The 23,182-nt window shown below is 46.2% G+C and overlaps 1 protein-coding gene across 1 annotated transcript in view; it reads right to left on the bottom strand.

Moving 5' to 3' along the window:
• The window catches only part of IFT43 (intraflagellar transport 43), an 80,920-nt gene that overhangs the window by 35,837 nt on the left and 21,901 nt on the right, over nt 1-23,182 (bottom strand). Inside the window, exon 3 of the mRNA XM_082733633.1 lies at nt 14,522-14,586. Within this exon, the coding sequence (XP_082589759.1) occupies nt 14,522-14,586 (65 nt within the window). The remainder of the gene's footprint in view (nt 1-14,521; nt 14,587-23,182) is intronic.

Here is a 23,182-nt window from a genome sequence, read left to right as displayed (position 1 = left end):
CTCCTTCTCTCTCTCTCTCTCTCTCAAATAAATAAATTTTTTTTTTTTTTTAAAGGGTATTCCGAAGAGGTGTTACAGTGTGTCCCTCACACCACTGGTCACAAACCTGTCAACACCTCAGTGGCTCCCTGTTCTCTAAATAATTAACTGTATGCCCAGAGTTCAAGGTCCTGCACTCAAGACCGTTTCTACCTCACCTATTTCCATCCTCTTCTCTAGACAAACCCTGGGCTTTAGTCACACAGGCCTGTTCATTCCAAACTCACTGTGGCACACTCAGGCTGCACCCCCAGCCTCTGTGCCTGGAGGGACTTCTCCACCTCAGTGTCTGTCAGCTGCTTCATTTCAAGGCAGTGATTTCGAAACTAAAATGTTTCAAGTAACCGTCTAGAAAGCAGCTTTCAGAAATTCAAACATCCCTTCTGAGTTCTGGAGGGCCTGTGAGACCACTCTGCTTTAATGCTGAAGAGACAGAGCACGAGGGTGTTGAGCTAGCAGACCTATACCGGCCCTCTCCTCCTCTCTCTCCCCGTTCAGTGTCCTCTGAGAAGAAATCTGGCATACCCCAAGGCTTACGCATTTGGGATTTCCCAGGATCAAATCCAGTGCTGAAAAGGGAACTCGGAGATCACCCAGTTCGGACCCCTCAGGGAGCCTCCACCCAGGAGTCCACACGACTTGCCCTGAGGTGACACGTTTGTGTGTGTTTGGCAGAAGGGGACTAGAACACAGGCAGACATCCCAACTCCTAATAGGTGCCTGGGGAAAGGGTTAGTGGCCCTAAGAAAGGAGGGTGGCCAGAAAGGAGCTCAGGAAATGGCCTGTCTTTCACATGTACTCGGGGCACCCCGCTCTGGGCTGATCTGGATTACTCTGCCCTCAGCCTCGAAAAGGACTTCGAGGCCCGAAACCAGAGGCGGGGCTGCTGGGCACCAGTAACTAGAACTGGCTCTCAAGCGCCTGCCTGGGAATGGATCCAGTTCTTGGAGGGCACTGCAGGGTTAGAAGGAATGATCATTTCCAATGCCTAATTGAACTTAATGATGAGCCTAATTAGGCCTTTCTGTGGCAGGACTGGCCTGGCCTTAGCTTGGGCCCCTATGTGCAGGCTGCTTCCTTTGCACTCACCTTCCTGGGGCCCGGCAGCTGGCTAGAGCACAGCTCTGCACACACCTACGCCAGAGGAAGTGAAGGTCAAGTGCTCACTCCCTGTTACTCTTCCCATAGGCCGACCAAGCTGGATGCTGGAACCACATGCAAACAGTCCTCACGGAACCTCTGCCGAGGACCTACTGAGTGCAAAGGCACTAGACCAGGAGCCAAGGGCACAAAAATGGAAGGCAGCGAGACACAGAGAATTAAGAGAGTGACCCTGCAGCCAGGTGTGCCCAGGCTCAACCCGTAACTGGTTCCTTACCAGCTATGGGACTTGGGGCAAGTTACTTAACCTTCCAGAGCTTCTACTTCCTCATCTGTAAGCTAGGGCAATAAGAGTACCTATCTTACCAGGTTGTTTTAAGGATAAAGTAAGACAACTGTGCTTAGCTGTGCCCATCACAAAAGCCACAATAAATGAAATGCCCAGCACAAAAGCCACAATAAATGGCATAAAAACTAGAAATAACTGGGGCACCTGGGTGGCTCAGTTGGTTAAGCAACTGCCTTCAGGTCACGTCATGATTTCGGGGTCCTGGGATCGAGCCCCACACCGGGCTCCCTGCTCAGTGAGGAGTCTGCTTCTCCCTCTCCCCCCTGCTCATGCTCGCTTTCTCTCTCTCTCTAATAAATAAATAAAATATTTAAAACAATTAGAAATAACCTCAATGCCCACCAAGACAGTGAAGAGCACATCTCCACCATGGCACCGCGATGCTGCAGTTAGAAGCATGGGAAGAGTTCCAGATGTACCGCTAAATGAAAAATGAAAAAAAGGAGAACACCCTTAATATGAACTTATTTATGTAAAATAGATAGATAGATAGATAGATTGATTGATTTCAGTAAGCATACCTATTGTGTAAAATTATATATTGAATATCTATTGTTGATAAAAGCTGACCGACAAACTGTTACCAGGAGTTACTTCTAGAGTAGTGACTAGCCTTGGACAACATGGTGGTTTCAGGCAAATTTAGCTTTATCTGTCTTGAGTTTTTACATCATTAAAGTGCTCTTGGCTTCCTTGCACAAGTAAAAAAGGCTTTTAAAAAGTATACTCCCACTGAGCTCCCCAGCCATGGAGGAGGGATTCAAGCAGACCCCGGACCAGCACTGCTAGGGACTAGAGACTAGAGGCTACTAGAGGCTAGAGACTAGACTCTGACAGGAGGTGAGAAGAAACTGGCTCTAACCTTCTGGTTAGACCTCTGCACTGTGCAATGATCCAGAGAGAGAGACAGGAATATTCCACACCACGTGGTATTTTTTTGGCTGTTACCTAAGGGATACTTCCGCAGACCTATCATTTCTTCCCTGACCCTCCGAGACCCTCTTACTTTGCGATCCTACCCCTGGCCCCACAGAATGAGTTGCTCTGGCCACAGAAGACTTTGCACTTCTGAAGAATGAGAAACTACAAAGGGCCACAAGTCAAAGCCTTCATAGGACATGCTGAGAACTCACTCCAGAACCACTCCTGGTTTTCAGTTACAAACATCAAATACAAGGGGCGCCTCCGTTGGCTGAGCCTCTGGGACTGTTGGTTTCAGCTCAAGTCATGATCTTAGGGTCGTGGGACTGAGCTGTGCACTTGGTGGAGAGTCTGCTCAAGATTTTTCCCCTTCTTCTCCCTCCCCCTCTGCTCTTCCCCCCACTCTCTCTCTCAAATCAATCTAAAAAAATTCAAGAGTAGCTTAACTTGTTAAGAAAAGCTCAAGACCTGAAAGGAAGTTGAGAGCAGGCTTAGTGGGAAGTGGGGATCAGGCCTGGACAGTGGGGTCTTCCAGCGGGCCTCCCCCCAGGCCTCCACACAGGTCGCCCCACAGGCAACTGGGAAGCAGTTCTGTTGACTTAGGCCCTTAGAAACACAGCTACTGGATGCCATGTGGCCTCGGGGACCTCAGTGGTCCCTTCCCTGGTACACAGGCATAAACAACAAGTTCACCTCAAGTCACGACACGCACTTCTCCCCTCCTCCTTGGGCCTCAGGTACTCACCTCTGCGCCAGAGAGGGGACTGACTAGGGCCACTTGTCAGGGAGACAGCTCCACTCTTCAGAGTGGGAAGTGAAGTGTCCAAATGCTACTCCACATGGGGGCTTACGGGAACAGACTGCCATCGCCTTCCACTGGGAGGCACTTGACAGAACTGCAAGATTCCAATTATTTCATATTTAGTCATTTGCATAAGTAAATTGGTTTTGTGACACTAGACAAGCCATCCAGGGCTCTAACCTGCATTGACTATAACACAGAACATCTCTCTGGCTCTTAAATGAACAGCACTGTGTCAGTCTAAGTGGGAGTGTGTGAAAATGCCCTCCACCGGAACCTCAAAGAGAAAAAGCTTCATGCATGCTTCTTATCTTTTCCTTAGCCTAAGGGGTCTATATGTACCTTACCTGAAGCTTTTATGATACTTTCCACAGGATCATGTTATATTCAGTACATGAATAAACGTGGGAAGTCTGCTTTCCCAATCTGGGAATATACTACATCTATGGTGAGCTTAGGATTACTTTTACTGAGATGGGAAAATCTGGAGTACTACATAGCCCTTAAAAATGAGACAGTTCTACTCTGTCTTGCAATTCAGAAAGACCACCAAGAAATACTGTTGTACGGGGGCATGTGGGTGGCTCAGCTGGTTAAGCATTTGCCATCAGCTCAGGTCATGATCTCGGGGTCCTGACACCGAGTCCTGCATCAGGCTCTCTGCTAGGCAGGGAGTCTGTTTCTCCCTCTCCCTATGCCCCTCTCTCCCTCATGCTCTCTCTCCCAAATAAATAAATAAATAAAATCTTAAAAAAAAAAAAGAAATAATAGATATGTTACCATTTACGCAAGGGGATAAAAGACTATATGAACCTGTATTTCTTGTAAATGCCCGAAGTCTCTTTGGAAGGATACTGGTGAACAGTGGTTTCCTCTGGGAAATGAAACAGAGTGCCTGGGGGGAGCAGGGAAGGAGAGCTTTAGCTTCCTATCCTCCCTCCTTACCCTTCGAATTCTCTGCTATGTACATTCCTAATGTATATAAAAATAAATTAATAAAATTCAGATTCACTGAGGAGTGCTAATGTTTCAAAAGTTGACAGGAAATTATACAATGACTTGAATGGAGGAGTTTGTTTGAAGGGTGACTTTTAGTAAGGACCCCATTGCTGTGCACTGCGGGGCTGGGTGGGAAATGACAGTCCTGTTACTATCTATTACTCTCACTCCTTCCCACCAACCAGCTACCAAAGCCGATGAAATCTACCAGAATGGTGCAAGTGTGTTGAGATGCGCAGGGCCTAGGGAGAGAAGGAGTTGGGCACATTCTGCATCTCCTACTACTTCACGGTGGACACTTCTTTCTTCATGAGCTATTTCATTGCACACAATCTAGGTGTTCTTTACTTCATCTTCAGATTCTACTGAACATATGTAATTTCCAGCAACAAACAATGTAATTAAATTCCAATTAAAAAAAAAACTGTGAATTTTCCAAGTTCAATTAAAATAGAAACTGATCTAGATCTTCCTTTACCAACTTCCTGTCCAGGCTCTGAACACAGGTGGAGAGCAAAGCCAGAAACTGCTGTTTGGGAGCCTATGCAGAACAAACGAATACAAAGTGTACATTAAGGAGATCTGCTGTTGAGACCCGAGGTTACCTTTTCTGAATATGCCATGTCTTAGAGGCCACGGAGTGGAATTGCATAAATGCATGAGAAAGCACGATAGAAAGTCGAGACAGAGGTCTACACTGGAGGCTTTCATGGGCATCTCTAAAAGCCACAGAATCAGGGACACAGCACCCAAGCCCTGGGCACAGCTACTGGAAATGGGTACACAACTAGCTACTGAGGACTTTTCCTTCTCACTACCTCATATGCAACCACTTCACTGATTTCACCTGATCTTGGACACTCGTCTCTCACAGCCGACCTCACTGAGAACCAAGTTCTCAGTGCCCAGGACCCCCAGTCCTGCCATGCTGATCCCGGGTTCCTTGTGATGGTTGGCAGCACGTGGAAAATAAATTCTCAATATTTCTAATTTGTTTTGTTTTGTTTTGTTTTGTTTTGAAAACTAAACAAAATTATGCTTATTGATGAAAATCTGAAGGTCAAGGATTAAGATCTTATAGTTGGAAGTACAGACATAGGGATACTTGGTCCCTTTTTAATTACTGGAGCTCTGTAAGAAAAGTCCCAAACTCACTCACTGATCAAGCGTGAACTGAGCACCTCACTGTGCCGGGCACTACAGACTCAGAAACAAAATACAGACAAAAATCTCTTGGAAAGTAACCGTTGACTAGTTACTAGAAATACCAATGCAGAGGCAGCTGCAGCTCTCAGACAGGTCAGCAGAAGAGAAAAAAGGAAAAACAAATAGGGAAGAGAAAGAGCCATGGGTGGTAAAACATTACCCAGAAGGGTGTTTGTTGTATCAGCCTTTCCACCTTCTTACAGGTTGGAAACTTTCTGAAATAGACGGGGAGGTGGGGGGAAGGCAGGATTATAGAACATGAACTGTATTTCAGGCCACCAATGAGGTGACAAAAGAAAGTGTTCTTTATACAAGAATTTTTGTTAAGAGAAAATTGGAAAATCACCATTTAACGTCCTTCGATTGAAATCACGCTCTAGGCCACAATTCTGCATGGACGCTACGACTTCTAGGTGGGAGTTTGGTGGGGGGCGGAAATGGAGGGCACATTCCTGGCCCCGCTCATCGATCACAGCCTTGCCTCATCTGGAGCCCCCGCACACCTGCGCCTCTCACACCTGCCTGTGCCTTCCCATGCAACGCAGGAGGACGGGCAGAGCACCACCCTCCGAGTACTCCTGCCAACATGGTGAGCCGGAGTCTAACTTGCTCTATCTAGATGTAACTACAGCTACCCAAGGAACGTGAAGGACGGAGGAACAAGCGAAACACCATCATCAGGAAGCACAAGCCAAATCCAGAATGTGGGACATTCCACAAGACAAGGAAAGAAAGAAAGAAAGAAAGAAAGAAAGAAAGAAAGAAAGAAAGAAAGAAAGAAAGAGGAAGGGAGAGGAAAGAAAAAAGCAAAAAAGAAAAAAATCAACAGCACAGAGAAAAAGGGAGGCAGGGGTGTTGCAGAACGAAAGGGAGACTAAAGACATCTAATAACTAAATATTGATTTGCCCTTTTTACAATCCAACTGTAAAAAGACATCTTTGAGACAATGGAAGTATCTGAATATGGCTAGATATCAGATGACATTAAGGGATGATTTTTAATTTTGACAGACAGGATAATGGAATGATTGTTAATAAACAAAAATAGTCCTTATCAGTTAATAAAAATTATCTTCAGAGGAAGGGGGAGGGGAACAATGACATTCTTTCTATATGGTCAAGCTTCTCTGTTTATCTTTGGACTCATAAAGGATAAAAGATTTCTCACATCTATATGTATACCTTCTTAACACTAAGTAACTACATACAAACACACATACACATATAGATAGAAAGCCCAATACTACACACACACACACACACACACACACACACACACACACACCCCTCCAGTTCTTCCTTCATCTTTTTCAAAACATAAAGCACTTAAAACTATCATTGTAGGGGCGCCTGGGTGGCTCTGTCAGTTGAGTGTCTGCCTTCAGCTCAGGTCATGATCCCAGGATCCTGGGATCGAGCCCTGTGTCAGGCTCCCTGCTCAGTGAGGAGTCTGCTTCTCCCTCTCCCTCTGTGTGTTCTCTCTCTCAAATAAATAAATAAAATATTTTCTTTTAAAAAACCCAACTATCATTTTAATGGAAAACTTGGGTGACAGGACTGCGCGCATGGTCACAGCCTAGGGACCTTGTCAACTGTGGGCCCGGCCCCGCAACCCCACGGCTGAGCACCCACATCTCGGCACGCTGATACCCACCGGGCAGCACAGGGCACACCAGTGGAGAAATTCCAGCTAAACTGCCCTCCGTGCTAAGAAACTGACTCCCATGGGGAGAGAAAGCCTGTCACAACGCTGGTGCAAGAGGACAAAACACATGTTTGCAACAGTGCTTATAGATCTAGAAGCCCAGAGGCTCTGTGAGTTTTTGCCTTTCACACTTTTGTGGCCTAATAAGAATGAACTATTCACTGCTAACAAGAAGGTACAGAGACTCTGGTATGGCAATGACACATACACAGAGAGAGGACAGAAGCCCTTTAGTATTCTTGGAACATCTATGCCATTAAAAGAGAGAGAGAGAGAGAGAGAGAAAGAGAGGAGGAGGAGGGAAGGGGGCAACCTCGGGCCTGGCACTCGGCTGTTCTCCCGCCATCTTGATGTCCTTGACGCGTGCAGATGGTGTGGAAGTGCTGGCACCAGAACAGCCCAGGAGAAGGAACGAGCGGCCAATGGAGATTTATGTGAGGAGAGTGAGATGGACAAGGTAAAATTGTCAGGAGGAGTTGTTAGAAAGTAAAATATATTGTGACAATTCCACTCCTGCCGTTCATCAATAAACTGACAGATCATTTAGTGTCAATTAGGAGTGATAGATGGACAAGTCCCCATGATCCTGGGCCAAAATTAATGGCTGGGAGGGAGAGGGTGATTGAAAATGACGGCTGACATTGAGAGCAAAGTCCTGAAAGTCCCTGAGGGGCCATTACTTGCCTCATTCCCTTGCAGATCAATGCAGGGACAAACCCAAAAACAGACACTTTGAGACAAAACTTAATCAGACTACCTTTCCTTCCTCTTTTAACCGGGTCTAGTTGCCTCTCGTTCAGCTCTGTTCTCCATGGCCAAGTCAGCGACCCACAGGCTATAAGGGCCCCAGATGGAATCTTTGGCATAGCTATGACTTTGGTGCCCGGAGAAGGAAAGGTAGTGATCCCAATAGGCCCCAGAATATTCCTGAATATGGCCCTTTCCTGCGGCTCGGGGACAAGCATGGGAGTCCTGGTATCCAGAATCTAGCCAGTGTGGCGGGTGATACACATTCTGCTCTCTATCTTGGGCAGTGTCATACAAATAAAATAAATCCCAGAAATTCACATTCCTGGGCTATAAGCTCCTGGTTCGTATCTGGAATTAGCCCTTCTACCTCCCACTGGCAACAACACAGCTGTAGACCTCTGTAAACATCCTCTTCCTCCTGCCTCCCTTGTAGAGAGGTACCTACCTCTAGAATGGAGCCTACCCAACAGAGCTGGTACAATGCGCCTATAAGGAACAGCTGTGGACTAAATGTTTATATGCCCCCCAAATTCATACACTGAAACCCTAATCCCTAATGTGATGGCACTTGGAAGTGGGGCCTTTGGGAGCTAATCGGAGTTAGAGGAGGTCCAAGGGACCCACATTGGGATTGGTGCCCTTAGACAATGAAGAGATACGAGATCTCCCTCTCTCTATATACACACCAAGGAAGGATGTGTGAGGATATAACCAGGAAGAAGCCCTCAACAAGAGCCAGACCATGCTGGGAACTTGACCTTGGACTTCTGGCTTCCAGAACTAGCAATCAAGGTGACAGATACATGTTTGTTGTTTCAGCCACCCTGTCGATGGCACCCCGTCGATGGCATTCTGTTCTAGCGGCCTGAACTAAGTCAGTGTCATTTTTATCATTTCAAAAGAATTCAAGTAGAGTGTATGACTTTCCAGCATGAATTCCCTGCTCTAAGCAATAAGGCTACCATCCCCGCAACACTTCTCCGTACACCAAGGCTCTCCTCATGATCCTCTGCGCATGCGAGTCCACCCAGCCTGACCTCCGTGTCCTCTGCAAGGGCCCCCAAGTCCCTGTGATCTGCGTCTCCTCCGAGTCCCGTCACCGGCGTGAGCCAGTCCATCTGGTTCTCACTTGCAATGTGCTCCTTCCTGATTTTCGTGAGCAAAAATCCCCGATCTTCCCAATGCGAACCCAAGCTCTTACAGGGCAGGAAGCACGGACACACTCTGTCCTCCCTGGAGTGCCCCACAAGGCGCAGGAGGCCACGCTTTCCAACCTGAATGGGTGGGTCCTTGATGTGGCCCGACGACGGCCGCTCCTACCCCTGGCCAGCGGCCTGTTCCGCTTCCTGCCACACGCCTGGCCTACCTTGCCGCCAGAGGCCAGCTCTCCTCGGCTCCAGCGAGCTCAACGGTCTGCCTTTCTACTTTGGAAAAAGAAGAAAACCAAAGGGCCAATCCAAAATAAAATTCCCCCAACTCCCTACTCCCTCAACTTCTCTTGATACCTCACCCAGCCTTTCCAAGCTCCCTCTTATCTTGGAGGAAAAATGTCCCTGCCTCCTTCTGTCCAAGGTTTATCAACCTCTGTTGGAAGGGTTAATCCTTCCAAGGATCCTGCTTCTTCCAATCCTTCCTGTTCCACCTGCAAGCTCTCTTTCCCCACATGTGACACACATGGTTCTTGTCACAAACCCCTCCTTCCAAATACTGTCCCCTATTTTCCTTTCTTTCTCAGGGAATATCACCATTTCTTCACCTCAGTTCCTCTTTAGCCCCGAATATGGCTTCTGCCCCAGTGCAAATCACCGTAACCTTCTCAAAGGCCCCTCGTAACCTCCAAACAGCCAAATCCAAGGCTCTGTCCTTGGCTTCTATCTGTGTAGATGACCAAGTTGTGCCTCTCTTTTGGCCTCTCTTCCAAACTGTGGAAAATTATCTACATGGACCACCACCGGCCTACAAATCAGGTCTCCCCTTCTGTGCTCCCTACCTGACAGCACCACCCCCAACCAAGTCATCAAAGTGAGGCCCCGTGCAGGACCTGCCCCTCCTCTCTTCTTTGCCCTGTATCTGACCTATGGTCCCCAAAGCTCCGCTCCTATCCAGGCTCACACCACTGCCCTCGTCCAGCTCTTACCATCCTTCAAACAGAGTATTACCTTTCCAACTGCACTTCAACCTTCCAGATCTCCACTTCCCACACTGACAGCAAAGTGACCTTATCTGAGAGCAAAAACACCAATGAGATCATTCATTTGTTCAGTTGGCAGTCACGGAGCACTGGTTATGGACTGGCACTATTTGAGGTACTGGGCATAGGTAAATAAGAGTGTGTCTCCTCTCAAGAAGCTTACATTACAGGAGAGAAAAAGAGACTGCATGCATGTGCACCCATAAATACAGATATGTACGTATGCATATACATCACGTGCGGATACATGACGAGAAGGGAGCACAGAGTGACGAGGGAGCTACTTTTTATAAACTGAGGTCAGCAAGAGCCTTGCCGGCCACGGTAAGAACTTGGGGATTTGCTTGGACTGTGGGGAATCCCACTGGAGGGCTCCGAGGAGACAAGGGAAATGACCTTGCTTGTGTTTTAAAAAGGTCCCTCTGGCTCTGTGGAGATAAGACGGAGGGAGAAAGGATGCAGGGGGAGACCAGTTCAGGACGTTCTCAGTTGATCCGGTGCTAGAAATGACAGTGGCCACAGCCGAGCACCAGCGGTGCAGACCACAGACCTATTTCATCTGCAGACTTCACCTGCTTTGCTGACAGACCAAACATGGGCTGAGATGAAAAGTGGGGTCCAGGAGGATTCCAAAGTTTATGGTCGGAAGTAACGGGGAGGCCAGAGTCACCATTTACGGAGATCTGAGGGAGACTCTGGCAGGTGCAGGTTAGGGGATGGGACAAGACGGGTAACAAGGAGGAGCACTGATTCAGATATGCTGTGACTGAGTCGTGTATCCAAGTGGAAACTTCACCTGGATGACTGGATGTTCGGGGACAGGACTAGATGGATATATATTTTGGAGGTGTCGCTGTGAAGGTAACAGTCAAACTCCCGAACTGGGTCGAGATCCTGCTAGCGTGCATGTTGACACAGAAGAGAGAAGGTTCGAGGATGGGCACTGGGTTCCCCAACATTGAGAGAAGTCGGCACTAGGCCACAGACTGAGGAGACACACAAGATAATACTTTGAAAAGTAACATATAAAATGGAAAAATATCTTTTTCCTGGAGCAAACTGATTTGCTTTGGAAAAATCTTCAATATATTCATTGAGATATTCATTTAAAATATTCATTTTTGAGATTTCCTTTTGTTCTCTAGGCAGCAGATACAAGGTTTGTCTGATCTCCATATTTCAAAGTAAATTCCAGATATTACAAGCACTAAAATCCCCTAATACCTTGGAAAAATGGGGCGACTCTGGGAGACTCTCACTGATATATGAGACCTACATTTCAAAGTTACCTTCTTCTCCTTGGTTAGCACTAGAAAGTAGTACTATGTTCTATAAAGCAAAGAGTGGTATTTGCCAGCAAATGAATCGATGGAAAGACCACTGGAACACAGTAACAAGTCTGAAAGTAGACTCAGGTATGTGCGAAGGTGTAGAATTATGATACAGGTGGTTTCTAAACTTACCAGATAAAGACGGATTTTTAAATAAATGGTGGTGGGACCACAGCCATTTGGAAACAGATAAACTGATCCACACCTTATATCATGCAGTAGAATTAATTCTGAATGGATCAGAGATCTAAATTTTTAAAATGAAAGGGTGAGGTCATTTTCCAATAAAAGATGATCTCTAAAAACTGGCAGTTAGCTTGTGGGTCAAAGTTTGCTGAATCTGGGGCACCTGGGTGGCTCAGTTGTTAAGCGGCTGCCTTCGGCTCAGGTCATGATCCCAGGGACCTGGGATCGAGCCCCGCATCAGGCTCCCTGCTCAGCAGGAAGCCTGCTTCTCCCTCTCCTGCTCCCCCTGCTTGTGTTCCCTCTCTTGCTTTCTCTGTCAAATAAATTTTTAAAATCTTCAAAAAAAAAAAGTTTGCTGAATCCTAGTATATAGAAACAAAGAAGAGTAAATTAAAATTGTATATGCTTATGTTTAATTCTGCAAAAAAGAGTATAGGTCGGATAGACCAGAAGCTAATAAAGAGGTTACCCATAGGGGATGGATGGAAATGAGGTGGACGGAGTAAGGATGACAGTGAGACTACTCTGAGTGTGTTTCTACACCATTTTCATATGATAAGAAGTATATCAAATCACCTGTTCTTGCCCAAAACCTACAACTTGAACCTGATCATGAGGAATCAGAGAAAACCAGAATTTAAGACATTCTACAAGACAACTGGCCAGGACTCCTCAAAAAAAACAATATCTGAGAAAGCAAGGGAGGAATTGGGATTATTTTAGAACAAGAGCGATATTTCAGATAAGATGAATTTATCTAAACAAATGTATCTACATAAACTTAAATAAAAGTTATTCTGGCTATAAAGAGGTAGAACTACCCGATATAAGGTGTGAACTCTGACGGGATCCTGGGGCTATAAAAGACATTTCGGGACACCTGGGTAAATTTAAATATAAATTCTTATTAAATATTAAATCATTATGAAATTACTTGGATGTGAGAATAACATGGTGATCATCTGGAAAATGTCCTTAATCTTGAGAGATGTGTGCTGAAATATTCAGAAGTGAAATATCATGACTTCTGCAACCTGTTTTCAAATGATTCAGGGGGGAAAAGTGTATGTGTGTGAGACAGAGCAGGGAAAGGAAGGGAGGAAAGAAAAAGGGTATATTCTTAAAGCATAGGTATATTTTTAAGGTATATTTTTAAGGCAACAAGTGCTGAAGGAAATTCAAGATAAGAGTAATGTCTGTATTTTAAGAAAAGAATTTCCTTCCCAAGTCTACATTAGTTAAACTTGATAGTCGGCGATCCTCTGCTGGTGTAGTAAATATTCTTTTCTGGTTTACTTTTGATCTATGATTTCGTGCAAGGGATTAAAGACCAAAGTGATTTGTAATCCCACAATGACTAATGGGCAATTCTGTTCTGTTTAAAAAGTTACTTTAAGAACACAGAACGAGGGGCGCCTGGGTGGCTCAGTGGGTTAAAGCCTCTGCCTTTGGCTCAGGGCATGATCCCAGGGTCCTGGGATTGAGCCCCGCATTGGGTTCTCTGCTCAGCAGGGAGCCTGCTTGTGATCTCTGTCTCTCAAATAAATAAATAAAATCTTTAAAAAAAAAAAAAAAAAAAGAACACAGAATGAGGGGATGCCTGGGTGGCTCAGTTGGTTAAGGGACTCCTTGGCTCAGGTCATGGTCCTGGAGTCCTGGGATCAAGTCCCGCATCGGGCTCCCTGCTCGGCAGGGAGTCTGCTTTTTCCTCTGACCCTCCCCTTTCTTATGCTCAATCTCTCTCAAATAAATAAATAAAATCTTTAAAAAATATATTTAAAAAAAAAAAGAACACAGAATGGGGGTCAGAGGGTACACTTCCAGTTATCAGATAAGTAAGTAATGGAGATGTCATGTACAACATGGTAACTACAGTTCATAATACTGTAGTGCATAATTGAAAGTTGCTAAGAGTAGATCCTAAAGTTCTTAACACAAGGAAAAATTTTTCTGTGACTATGTATGGTTACAAATGTTAACTATATATTGTGGTGGTCATTGGCAATATATACAAATACTGAATCGTTACGTTGTACACGTGAAACCAATATAATGTTATGTGTCAACTATGCTTAATAGTGTCAACTATTAAAATATGCCAGTGTTTAAAAAAAAGAACACAGAATCCTACAATATGGATGATCTCTAAAAACATTAGGTCAAGTGAAAGCAGTTAGTCATAGAGGACCACATAAAGTAGGATACCATGTATGTGAGACGTCCAAACAGGCCAGTCAGAGACAGAAAGCAGAACGGTGACTGCCTACGGCTGGGGAGACTGGGGGCACATGGGAAATAACTGCTAATGGGTACCAGGTTTCTCTGAGAGGAGGGTGATAACAATGTTCTAGGGGCGCCTGGGTGGCTCAGTGGGTTAAAGCCTCTGCCTTTGGAGCAGTCATGATTCCAGGATCCTGGGATTGAGCCCCGCATTGGGCTCTCTGCTCGGCAAGAAACCTGCTTCCCTTCCTCTCTCTCTGCCTGCCTCTCTGGCTACTTGTGATCTCTGTCTGTCAAATAAACAAATAAAATCTTTTAAAAAAATGTTCTAAAACTAGGACACCTGGGTGACTCAGCTGGTTAAGCATCTGCCTTCTGCTCAGGTCATGACCCCGGGATCCTGGGATGGAGTCCCTATCAGGTTCTCTGCTCAGCAGGGAGTCTGCTTCTCCCTCTCCCTCTGCCCCTCCCCACTGCTTGTACTCTCTCAAATAAAGAAATAAATCTTAAAAAAAAAAAAAAAAAAGTTTTAAATTGACTGTGGTGTTGGTAGCACAACTCTGTTAGGGCACCAAGAATGACTGACTGACTTATACATTGTATATGGGTGAATTACATGGAATAAGAATTACACCTCAGGAGGGCTGTTCTAAAAACATTAAAGAAAAACTACCCAAGAGCCAAGTGCCCACCTTCACACTCACGAGCTGCTGGCACTTACTTTGAAGACTTCACGGAGTCATCTGCCCAGCCTCCTTGCCTGCGGGGTGGTTTGGGAGGGGGAGCCTGAAAGGGGACGAGAAGCCAAAATCACAGTCACTCACCACTGGTATTCGTGCATGCAGGGGATGAGGCTGAGGCCACCTCAACCAATATTCTATCAAAATATTTCCAATAAAAATATAGTAACCTTTCTAATTTACTTTCAAAATCTGGATGCTTTTGAGCCCTTCGGTAGGTGTGTAAAAGCAAGATCCATAGGGCAAGATCTGGATGGCAGAGTCTACTGAAAGCCTTAGATGGCTGCCTTGGTGGCTCAGAGAGTTGGTTGAGTGACTGCCTTCAGCTCAGGTCATGATCCTAGATTCCTGGGATTGAGCCCCATACTGGGCTCCCTGCTCAGAGGGGGGTCTGCTTCTCCCTCTGACCTTCCCCTCTCATGCTCACTCTCTCTCTCATTCTCTCTCTTTCAAATAAATACATACATTCTCTCTCTCTCTCAAATAAATAAATAAACAGGAAATCTAAAAGAAAAAAAAAAAGAAAGAAAAGAAATGCTTCATACTTTTTAAGCCAGCAATTCTAATCCAAGGAATTCATCCCAAAGAAACAATTAGAGAGAGACATAAGGGTTGTTTCTGAATAGTAAACAACTCAAAACCAAAATAGATGGCGATAAGAAATTACGTAAATAATGGAACGCACATGTGAAAATACTATGTAATAATGAAGAACTATGGTAAAAAAGAATACTTAATGAGATGAGAATGTTTGGTATATAGTAACTCTTAAAAAACATGTTGTAGAATAGTAGGTACATGCTTCTAATTTGAGGAAAAGATTTTTAATACATAGTGTTAACTAGCTGTAAGTACATGAATGAGAGGGGATTCCAGGGACAGAACTGTGGGCAATTTTTTTAGTCCCTTCTCTGTGTTGTTATGCATGGTCTAATTTTTTAAATAATCACCTTATATTATTTTTATAAACTGAAAGGTAATAAAAAAGGATATAAGACAAAGGTTTGCTTAACAGACTTGAATTAAATGGGTGGGTTACAAATCTACTCAGATTCCTTAGGGAAGAGGGAGTCACCTGCCAAGGATGCATTCAGAAGCCTAAGTACAGGCGTTCCGGTCCAGCATATCTCAACTGGAAATACCAAGGGGATGTCAAGCAATCCACTGAGTCAGTCAAGTTGGATAAAAGAGCAAAGAATACTTCCTACTTTCCATTCCCCAGCATTCCCATAGGATTGTTTTTTGAAGTATCAATTTCCGTATTCTAACAATGGCATATAATTATAATTCTCAGTCTTAAGAGATACTTTGATGAATGGACTTAAAACATGGGTTGGCCAACTTTTTCTATGGAGAGTTGAGCAGTTTTGATTCTGCAGGCCATACAGCCTTTGTTCCAAATCAGTTCTGATACTGTAAGGCAATAAAGAGCTATGGACCATAAGTGAACAAACGGGTGTCTCTGTGTTCCAATAAAACTTTGTAAAAATAAGCAGTGGGCCAATTTAGCAGGAAGGATGTGGTTTGCAGAACCTTGAACTAAAATGTGGCATTGCAACATCCTTTAAATTGATCACTTAAAGCCTAACTTGTAACTTTTAAAGAAAACATTCTCTCAACATGCCAAAATACATTTATACTTTCGATATTTTATTTTGCACCAAGATACATTTCCTTTCTGGCTTCTCTCGTAGAATGGGACTTTCTTCAGAGTGAGCCAGAACCTGCTGGAAAAGGCTAACTGAGAAGAAATCAAGCCCCAGGATGCCTGTATCCAACTCAGCTCCCAGGAAATGGTAAGCGGAGCTTTAGAAAAAACAAACTTGAGTTTTCTTTGCCAGAGGCAGGTAATGGAGCTATGTGGGGGACTCTGTTAGAAATGCCGAAAGTGCCGAAGTGGAGAACAAGCTATTATTTGTCTCTACCAGAGGAATATCCAAAGAAGACAGACCAGAGGGATATCCAAAGAGATGCTCACTGGTGCTTCCTGCTCCACATACCCTTATCTGCTGTCCCTGCCACCCACACTCACCCACCCCGAGGCCACGAGGGGAAGCCTTCTAGTCCAAGGCCCCCACTTCCCTGAGACACTGACTGGACCACAGTGCACCAGTCTGACCCCACTGGAACCAATCGATATGCCTGTCCCAGCACTCCAGAACTGAGGCTCAGAGGCTAGGCTGTTCAGACAGCATGAACACTGGAACTATAAGGACCAGCGGGAATTAGAAAAACCCCAAAGTGCCAAAAACCAAAGTTGTATGAGCAGAAAATGACAATCTTGCCCTATCAACCTCCTACTGCGTATAAAGCACTGTGGGGGGAGGCTTGATAGGTTAAAGAGAACAGAACCACACAGGGCCCCTCTGAGGATGTCCGAAGGCAATCTGGCCTACAGGCGATCCTCCTGGGCTTCTGCAGGTGACATCCCACGCTTCTCCACCCAAGGACAGGACCACCTTGTGATAATGAATATTCCTGAATGTGGAGGTCACAGATGTGAAGCCACAGGTTGTGTGCAGACAGACAGCAGCTTCTTGGTGTGTTTTTATTTTTATAATTTAGGCTACCACTGTAAAAACTGGACGATTTCCACATAAAATGTCATTTTCCAGCTTTTCTCAAAAAACTCTAAGGGCCAGTAACAGTGGGGCTGAGTATGAGTGGCAGCTGTCCCTGAAGACAGGACCAGCGCGCCATTCCCCAGGTGGCCCCGGTCCTCACTCGCCCTCTTTGCCTCCTTCCTGCTAAAGTCAATGCCAGCTGCCGCTTACTAGCATCCTCCTTGTGCTGCTGTTTCTCTTCCAGGGCAGAATCCTGCGTTCCTGTGTCCAGTGGAAGTGGGAACGGGAAAGCTAGGTCAGCTGTTTTGAGAAAAGTGGGCAAGAGCATGTGTCTTGGTCGGGAGCGGGAGCTGACCTTGCGACTTCAGCGCGCACACTGAAGGAGCGTCTGTCTTATCCCTCGCCCCACGTCACTCCCCGAAGCTGCCCGCCCGCCCCCCACCCCCAACAGTCACCTGGGCATGGGACCCCCAGCTACTCCCCCCTCAGAGCTGGGCTTTCCTCTGTTAGCTCTGGATGTTGGAAAGCACAGAATGAACCAAGTCAAACGCAAGGTGCCACAAAGTCGGGGTCTCCGAGCCTGCCTGGCGCCTTCCCAGCGCTGGGAGCTGCAGAGAGTCCACAAGAAGGCAGGGGACCTGCGTGGCACTGGCGGGCTCCCGCTACTTGTCTCCTGATCCCGGCAGATGCACAAGCAACAGACACTTCTGTCAAAAGGCACTCCTTTGAGTAACCGCTAAACTGTGGGCCTAAATCAGTGGCCTCACAGCAAGTACTCAGAGCGGCGCCGGGCACGCCGGTCCTCCATCTGCCTTGTTACCATCGCTGCCGTCATCCGTATTACCCACGTCCATATATGAAAGCTCGGACTGTGGGTCATAAAATATCCTACCCTTTAGAAAAAAGATAAAGGGGGAAAAAAAAAAAAGACTTCTTTGAGCCTGGCCTGAGCTGTCACTCTGACTACTAAGGGACATTGTGTGGTTAATAAAGCTCCCTAAGATTCTAAAAACCAAAATGACCGGCTTTATCTCCTTTAACCGCAAATCCCAGGAAGCCATGGCTATTGGGGGGATGAGAACAAATCCCTTCCGGCCAGAGGAAGCACAAAGACACACTTTCTCTCATGCTCCTCCCATTACAAAATGGTACCAGCTGCTACATTAGGACGGCAGCTTCAAAGCAAAAAGATCCCCACAGAAGAGCCACAGCTCCGCGTCTGATGGGACTGGAAAACTGGTTCCAAAGTCACAGGGTGTTTTCACAAGTAATGAAAGACTTCAAGGGTTGACAGGATGCCGTAAAAACCACGTAAGCTACTCTCCCGTGAGAGGCCAAGAAGTTCTCTGAGCAAAGTGGGACTGAGGCCATGATTGTTCTCCCCACTCTTCTCTGGGGGTCTCGGCCAACCTCAGGAGAGCGCATGGGGCGGATGGGAGACCCGAGGGGCAGGCAGAACATGCTCTCTGCAAACTAGGGCTCGGGCGTGAAGCCGGGGCTGTCTCCTTCCTCATGGGGAATCCTTATGTTCAGCCTAGCACTCTGGGGCCCAGGGTAAAAACATTTTTTTTAATACTCCCTACTATGAGTCTTGTTATGGCTACACACAGACACCCTATCTAGATGAAAGAGACTTAATTAGCCACTCCGAAGTGATAAAGGCTCTTCCCCAGAATTTACCTTTGTTCCCCATGTGGGGAGCCAGGCACGATCCTATGTGCACTGGGTGAGACAGGAAAAGCAGACGTCACCTCTGTTCTCAAATGTTACCTCTATTCCGTGAGGCAGAAGAGAGGTCAAATTCGGTGTATATCAGACATATACGAACGCTATGTGATGGCATGTCAGGGCCACTGGGGAATTTAAGAGGCCACAGTGGACGTGGGACACACGCGTCAGGGATGGGGGCAGGGGGCTACTCCAGGGACAGGCCGCATCCATGGTCCAAGGGCGAAGCAGTTTTCTTGCAGTTTTCTTGCCACCTCTGCTGGTTTTACTGGAACACTCTCTCCTGTCTCATTCAGACAGAACTCAGGACACAACCGAGGATGAAATTGAACTGTGCCAGGCCAAGAAGTGCCGGAGACCCTTGGAGAGGGCAGGGAAGCTTTATGGATGTGAAATATAAAGAGAGATGAAAAGGCAAAGCATTTCTGAAGGAACTAGATGCAAGGTATAGGGGTTCCAGAATAGCACATAACACTTGGGCCGCAGCAAATGCTAGTAACCAATCGTCATATTTGCAGGAGTCCCTGGGAAAACTCTCCCGGAAGAGGGGGTAGTCTGAGCAGCCTGACATCTATCCTTTTACAATGCGGGCCATAAGAGGAAGCTGATGCAACCCAGTCACAATGGTGATTCGACATCAGGTGCAAATGACCTCGTCTGAAACGTAAGGAGATAACCGACTTTCAGCAATATAATTGAGAAGGTCTGGCAGGTCCTTTGCACGGACAGTCCAGCCCCTGAGAGCCTGGCTGATCTTCCTAAGAGCTACGATGGCATCTAAATACCCAGTAAGCCCGTTTCAAAAAGAATGCCATGGCTTTCTCCCAGGGTGATCTGAAACACAAGACCCACTCATAGGCTATGGCCCTCCTGTAGCTCCTTTTAGAACCAGCTGCCAGAACTCAGCCTCCCCCTTCTCCGAGGTGACAGATGAGATGTGGGGGGATGTCAGGGGCCTGCATGCGCTCCCCAGCTGAACTGTCAGGGATCCAGTCCCTGCCTGGAGTGGTGAAAGGTTGTAACCCTTCAGCTATGGGCCCTTCGTGTGGGGCCAGGGGTGCTTCCCTCTCTTGCCCATCAGGTCTGGGGAGGACATGAAGACATGAATGTATGATTTATGCGCTCTCAAACCTTTGGTGCTCGAGTTCTCTGTGTAATGACCCCAGCATTTAAAGGAAAAGGAATTTACTCTTGCTCCATCCTCTTAAACTAAAAACTTACACTTGAGGCAGGCGAAGACAGTCAGTAGGGGCATTTTTTTTTTTCTTCATGGAGCCCAGTTACTCTAAAATCCTCCCTTATCCACGCACTTGGGAAGACATTACCAATCCGTTTGAGTCATGACTTTGGAAGAAGTCTGTACGCTATGTCTGTGTTAGGAGAAGGGAAAACAAATAAAACAAAACAAACAAACAAACCAAAAACTCCACCCTGGATGGGTAAGGAGGGGACAGCTCAAGTGATCTGAAAGGCCAGAATGAAGACCCGATTCCAGAATTCAGAAGTCCTGTGTCTCCTTCACATTGCTCTGCTTCTGAAAGTCAGAGGCATAACCCCCAAACCATCTGCTGGGAAACCCATTTCTAATTTGGGCAGACTTACTGCCAGGTAACAGTATCCAAATTTGCTTTAAGAAGGACAGAGTCTTAAAATGTGCAACACTACGAGGGCCAGAAATAGGAACGGGTGACGGGAGCCCAAAGGCAGCAAGCGCATCCCACCCGTTCTCTCTTGAAAGCTGGAGTCACGTCTCCGAGTGTGGGAAACGAGCACAGCCTGCTGGGGCCGCCGCCTGACGGACGGAGGGGGCAGGACCCTGCATAGCTCCTGGAGAGAAGCAAAAATGTGCTCTCTCCAAAAATAAACAGGGGGCAGGAGAGACGGAGAGTAAAGAGTTGGGAGCACGTGACCGGCGGTTGCGGTCCTGAAATACCAGCATTCTACAAAAAGGAGCCTGTGAGAGGCAGGGAGCGGGCAATTCAGGAAACAGCCTCTTTATATGGTCTCATCCGAATGGGCCAGGATTCAACAAACTGGAATTACTCTGTCACAGGGAGCCTTCGGGGCCAGACTGGCTTCTGATCTTTATATGGTTTCCCCCAGATTCTTAAGATGCCGAAATAGAAAAGATGCTGCAGTGCCAAAAAAGGAGCCTTTTGGGTTGGGAAACTTCTCACACACTCTCGAAAGTCGTGGAGAAACCCCACGATATGAATCAGTCCCAAATCCAAATGGCAACCTGCTTCAAAAACTCAGTGCAAACACACGCACAAATTCCCAACAGCAAAGACATTCTGTTAGGCAAGATCCGCTGCAAACGTGACACACACCCCTCTATCTCCCAGCTGCCAGGGGCAACGCAGCTCCCGTCCTCAACTGTTGCCTGTGGGCTAAGAGCACACTTCCATTCCTTTCTCCAGCAACCCAATGGAAGATCCAAGAAAGGTTTTCGTCGATGCTGGGTGAGAGACAAGGCTTACACCGATTAAGACAGGAGTACAACACAGGGGCTGGTGTTCATTCCTCAGATCTGTCCTCCAGCCTCCACCCTGGCTGTGACAGCTAATTCATCACAGACCTCAGTTTCTCCCTCATGGATTTAAGGTCATGGAAGGTAACGGACCTTAAAACGAAACCCCTGTGAGTCAGCATAGCTCTTTCGAGACGCAATGCACGTAACAAAATGCAGAATCTGTTTTCAGTATAAGAAAGAAGCCTGAGTGTCAGTAGATGTTAAAGCCAGTAGGTGAAAGACTGATTGATGGGGAACCAGACATTCTCGTGGTGCCAAAGAATCGCCCCATACATCACCCGCAGTCACAAGGGAGAGAATGTTCCTTTCCCATGGAGATACCTATCATGACCCTCACTCACTGAGCAAACTTAGCAGCATGACCAGTGGGAGGCGAGGAGCTGCTGCTGGAGGCTCCGGGCCCCACCCGGGGAAAATTCCCGCTGCTAAAGGTCCTCAAGTCTTCCAATGGGATTCCCAGCTTATTGCCAGAGGAAGAGTGAGAGCAGGAAGAATCAGACAGATCTAGCATGGGGGGAAACTCTTGGACAACTGGCCCTAAAAGTCAGTCCCAGACTATTCTCAACTGAGAGAGACTTAAGAGACATGGAATTCAGAGTGGTTCTTGATTGGATCCGGATTTTTAAAAAAAGCTATAAAAGACATGTGATGACAACTGGGGAGAATGAAGATGGACCTGGTAATAGATGATATTAGGGAACTCTGAGCACTGAGAGCCGTGGAATTGTGGATTTCTAGGAAACTATCCCCCACCCCCTCCCCAGTTTTTTTTTCAGAGATACGTGCTAAAGTATTAAAGCAACATACCAAAAAACATATATAAAACACATAAATATATATCTTCAAAAAGTCTATAAATTATCATTCAAGAAAATTTAGCTCATTGTTGGTAACAGCTGAAGCCACGCAGTGGGTATATGCTGTTCATTGTACTCTATTACTGTGTCTACTTTTCTGGATGTTTCCAATGTCAACATGAACTTAAAAAAAAAGAAAGAAACCAGATGCATAAAGTTTAGGTTAACGAAAGAGACAAAAGGCAGGGCTGATGAGGGACAGGGGCACCAATATGAGCATCTATCTGCTCGGGAAGAACCATGCTAAACAGGGACAGGCATTCTTCGCTTCACGGCTGGAAATTCTTAACACCAACACCCTGAGGACCAGAAAACTCTACACCCCAAATCTCCAGTCTTGAGATCCCTGCCACAATTACAATGACAGGAGAGTGAGCTTTTTATACGAAGTGCCTCCTCACACCCTCCCACGCTTCAGTTTACTGTGGATCAGAGTTCAGTCTTGTGTGTAAATGGACATAATGAAATTTGGGTAAGAAAAAAGTGGGGTGGAAAGAACATGAGACTGGACACCAGGTCAACCCGGGCCTAGTCCTGATTCTACCAATAGCTACTTCCATGATTCTGGAGTTTCACTGAAACTAGAAGGGATTCCTCTCAGGTACAATTTTGTGATTCTATGAGTCCAAGCATTATAGTATCTTCAATTCAGGGAGAGCGTACAAAGGGTAAGAAAGGTAAATAATGACAAAACATTGATCATCGGTTTGAGCTAAAATGAAGAAGATGGAGACAGAGAAAAAGAAGACAAGGTCAAGAGAAAAAATAAGAATAAGCAAAAGGATGTGCTCCATGGTGAATGAGCCCATCAATGCAATGACAAAGCATATACTCACTAATTCATAGCAACTGATAACAGTATTAGTCAACATCCCTTGAGGGTTTGCTAGACACCAAAGCTTTAACAGGGTTACTCTGCAGACTCCTCATGCCCCAGTGGAGGACAACTACCACATTTAC

Source organism: Mustela nivalis (assembly GCF_964662115.1).
Source record: "Mustela nivalis genome assembly, chromosome: 6".
Classification (NCBI taxonomy): domain Eukaryota; kingdom Metazoa; phylum Chordata; class Mammalia; order Carnivora; family Mustelidae; genus Mustela; species Mustela nivalis.
Note: the sequence above shows the minus strand (reverse complement) of the source record. Positions and strands in the feature narration are given on the sequence as shown.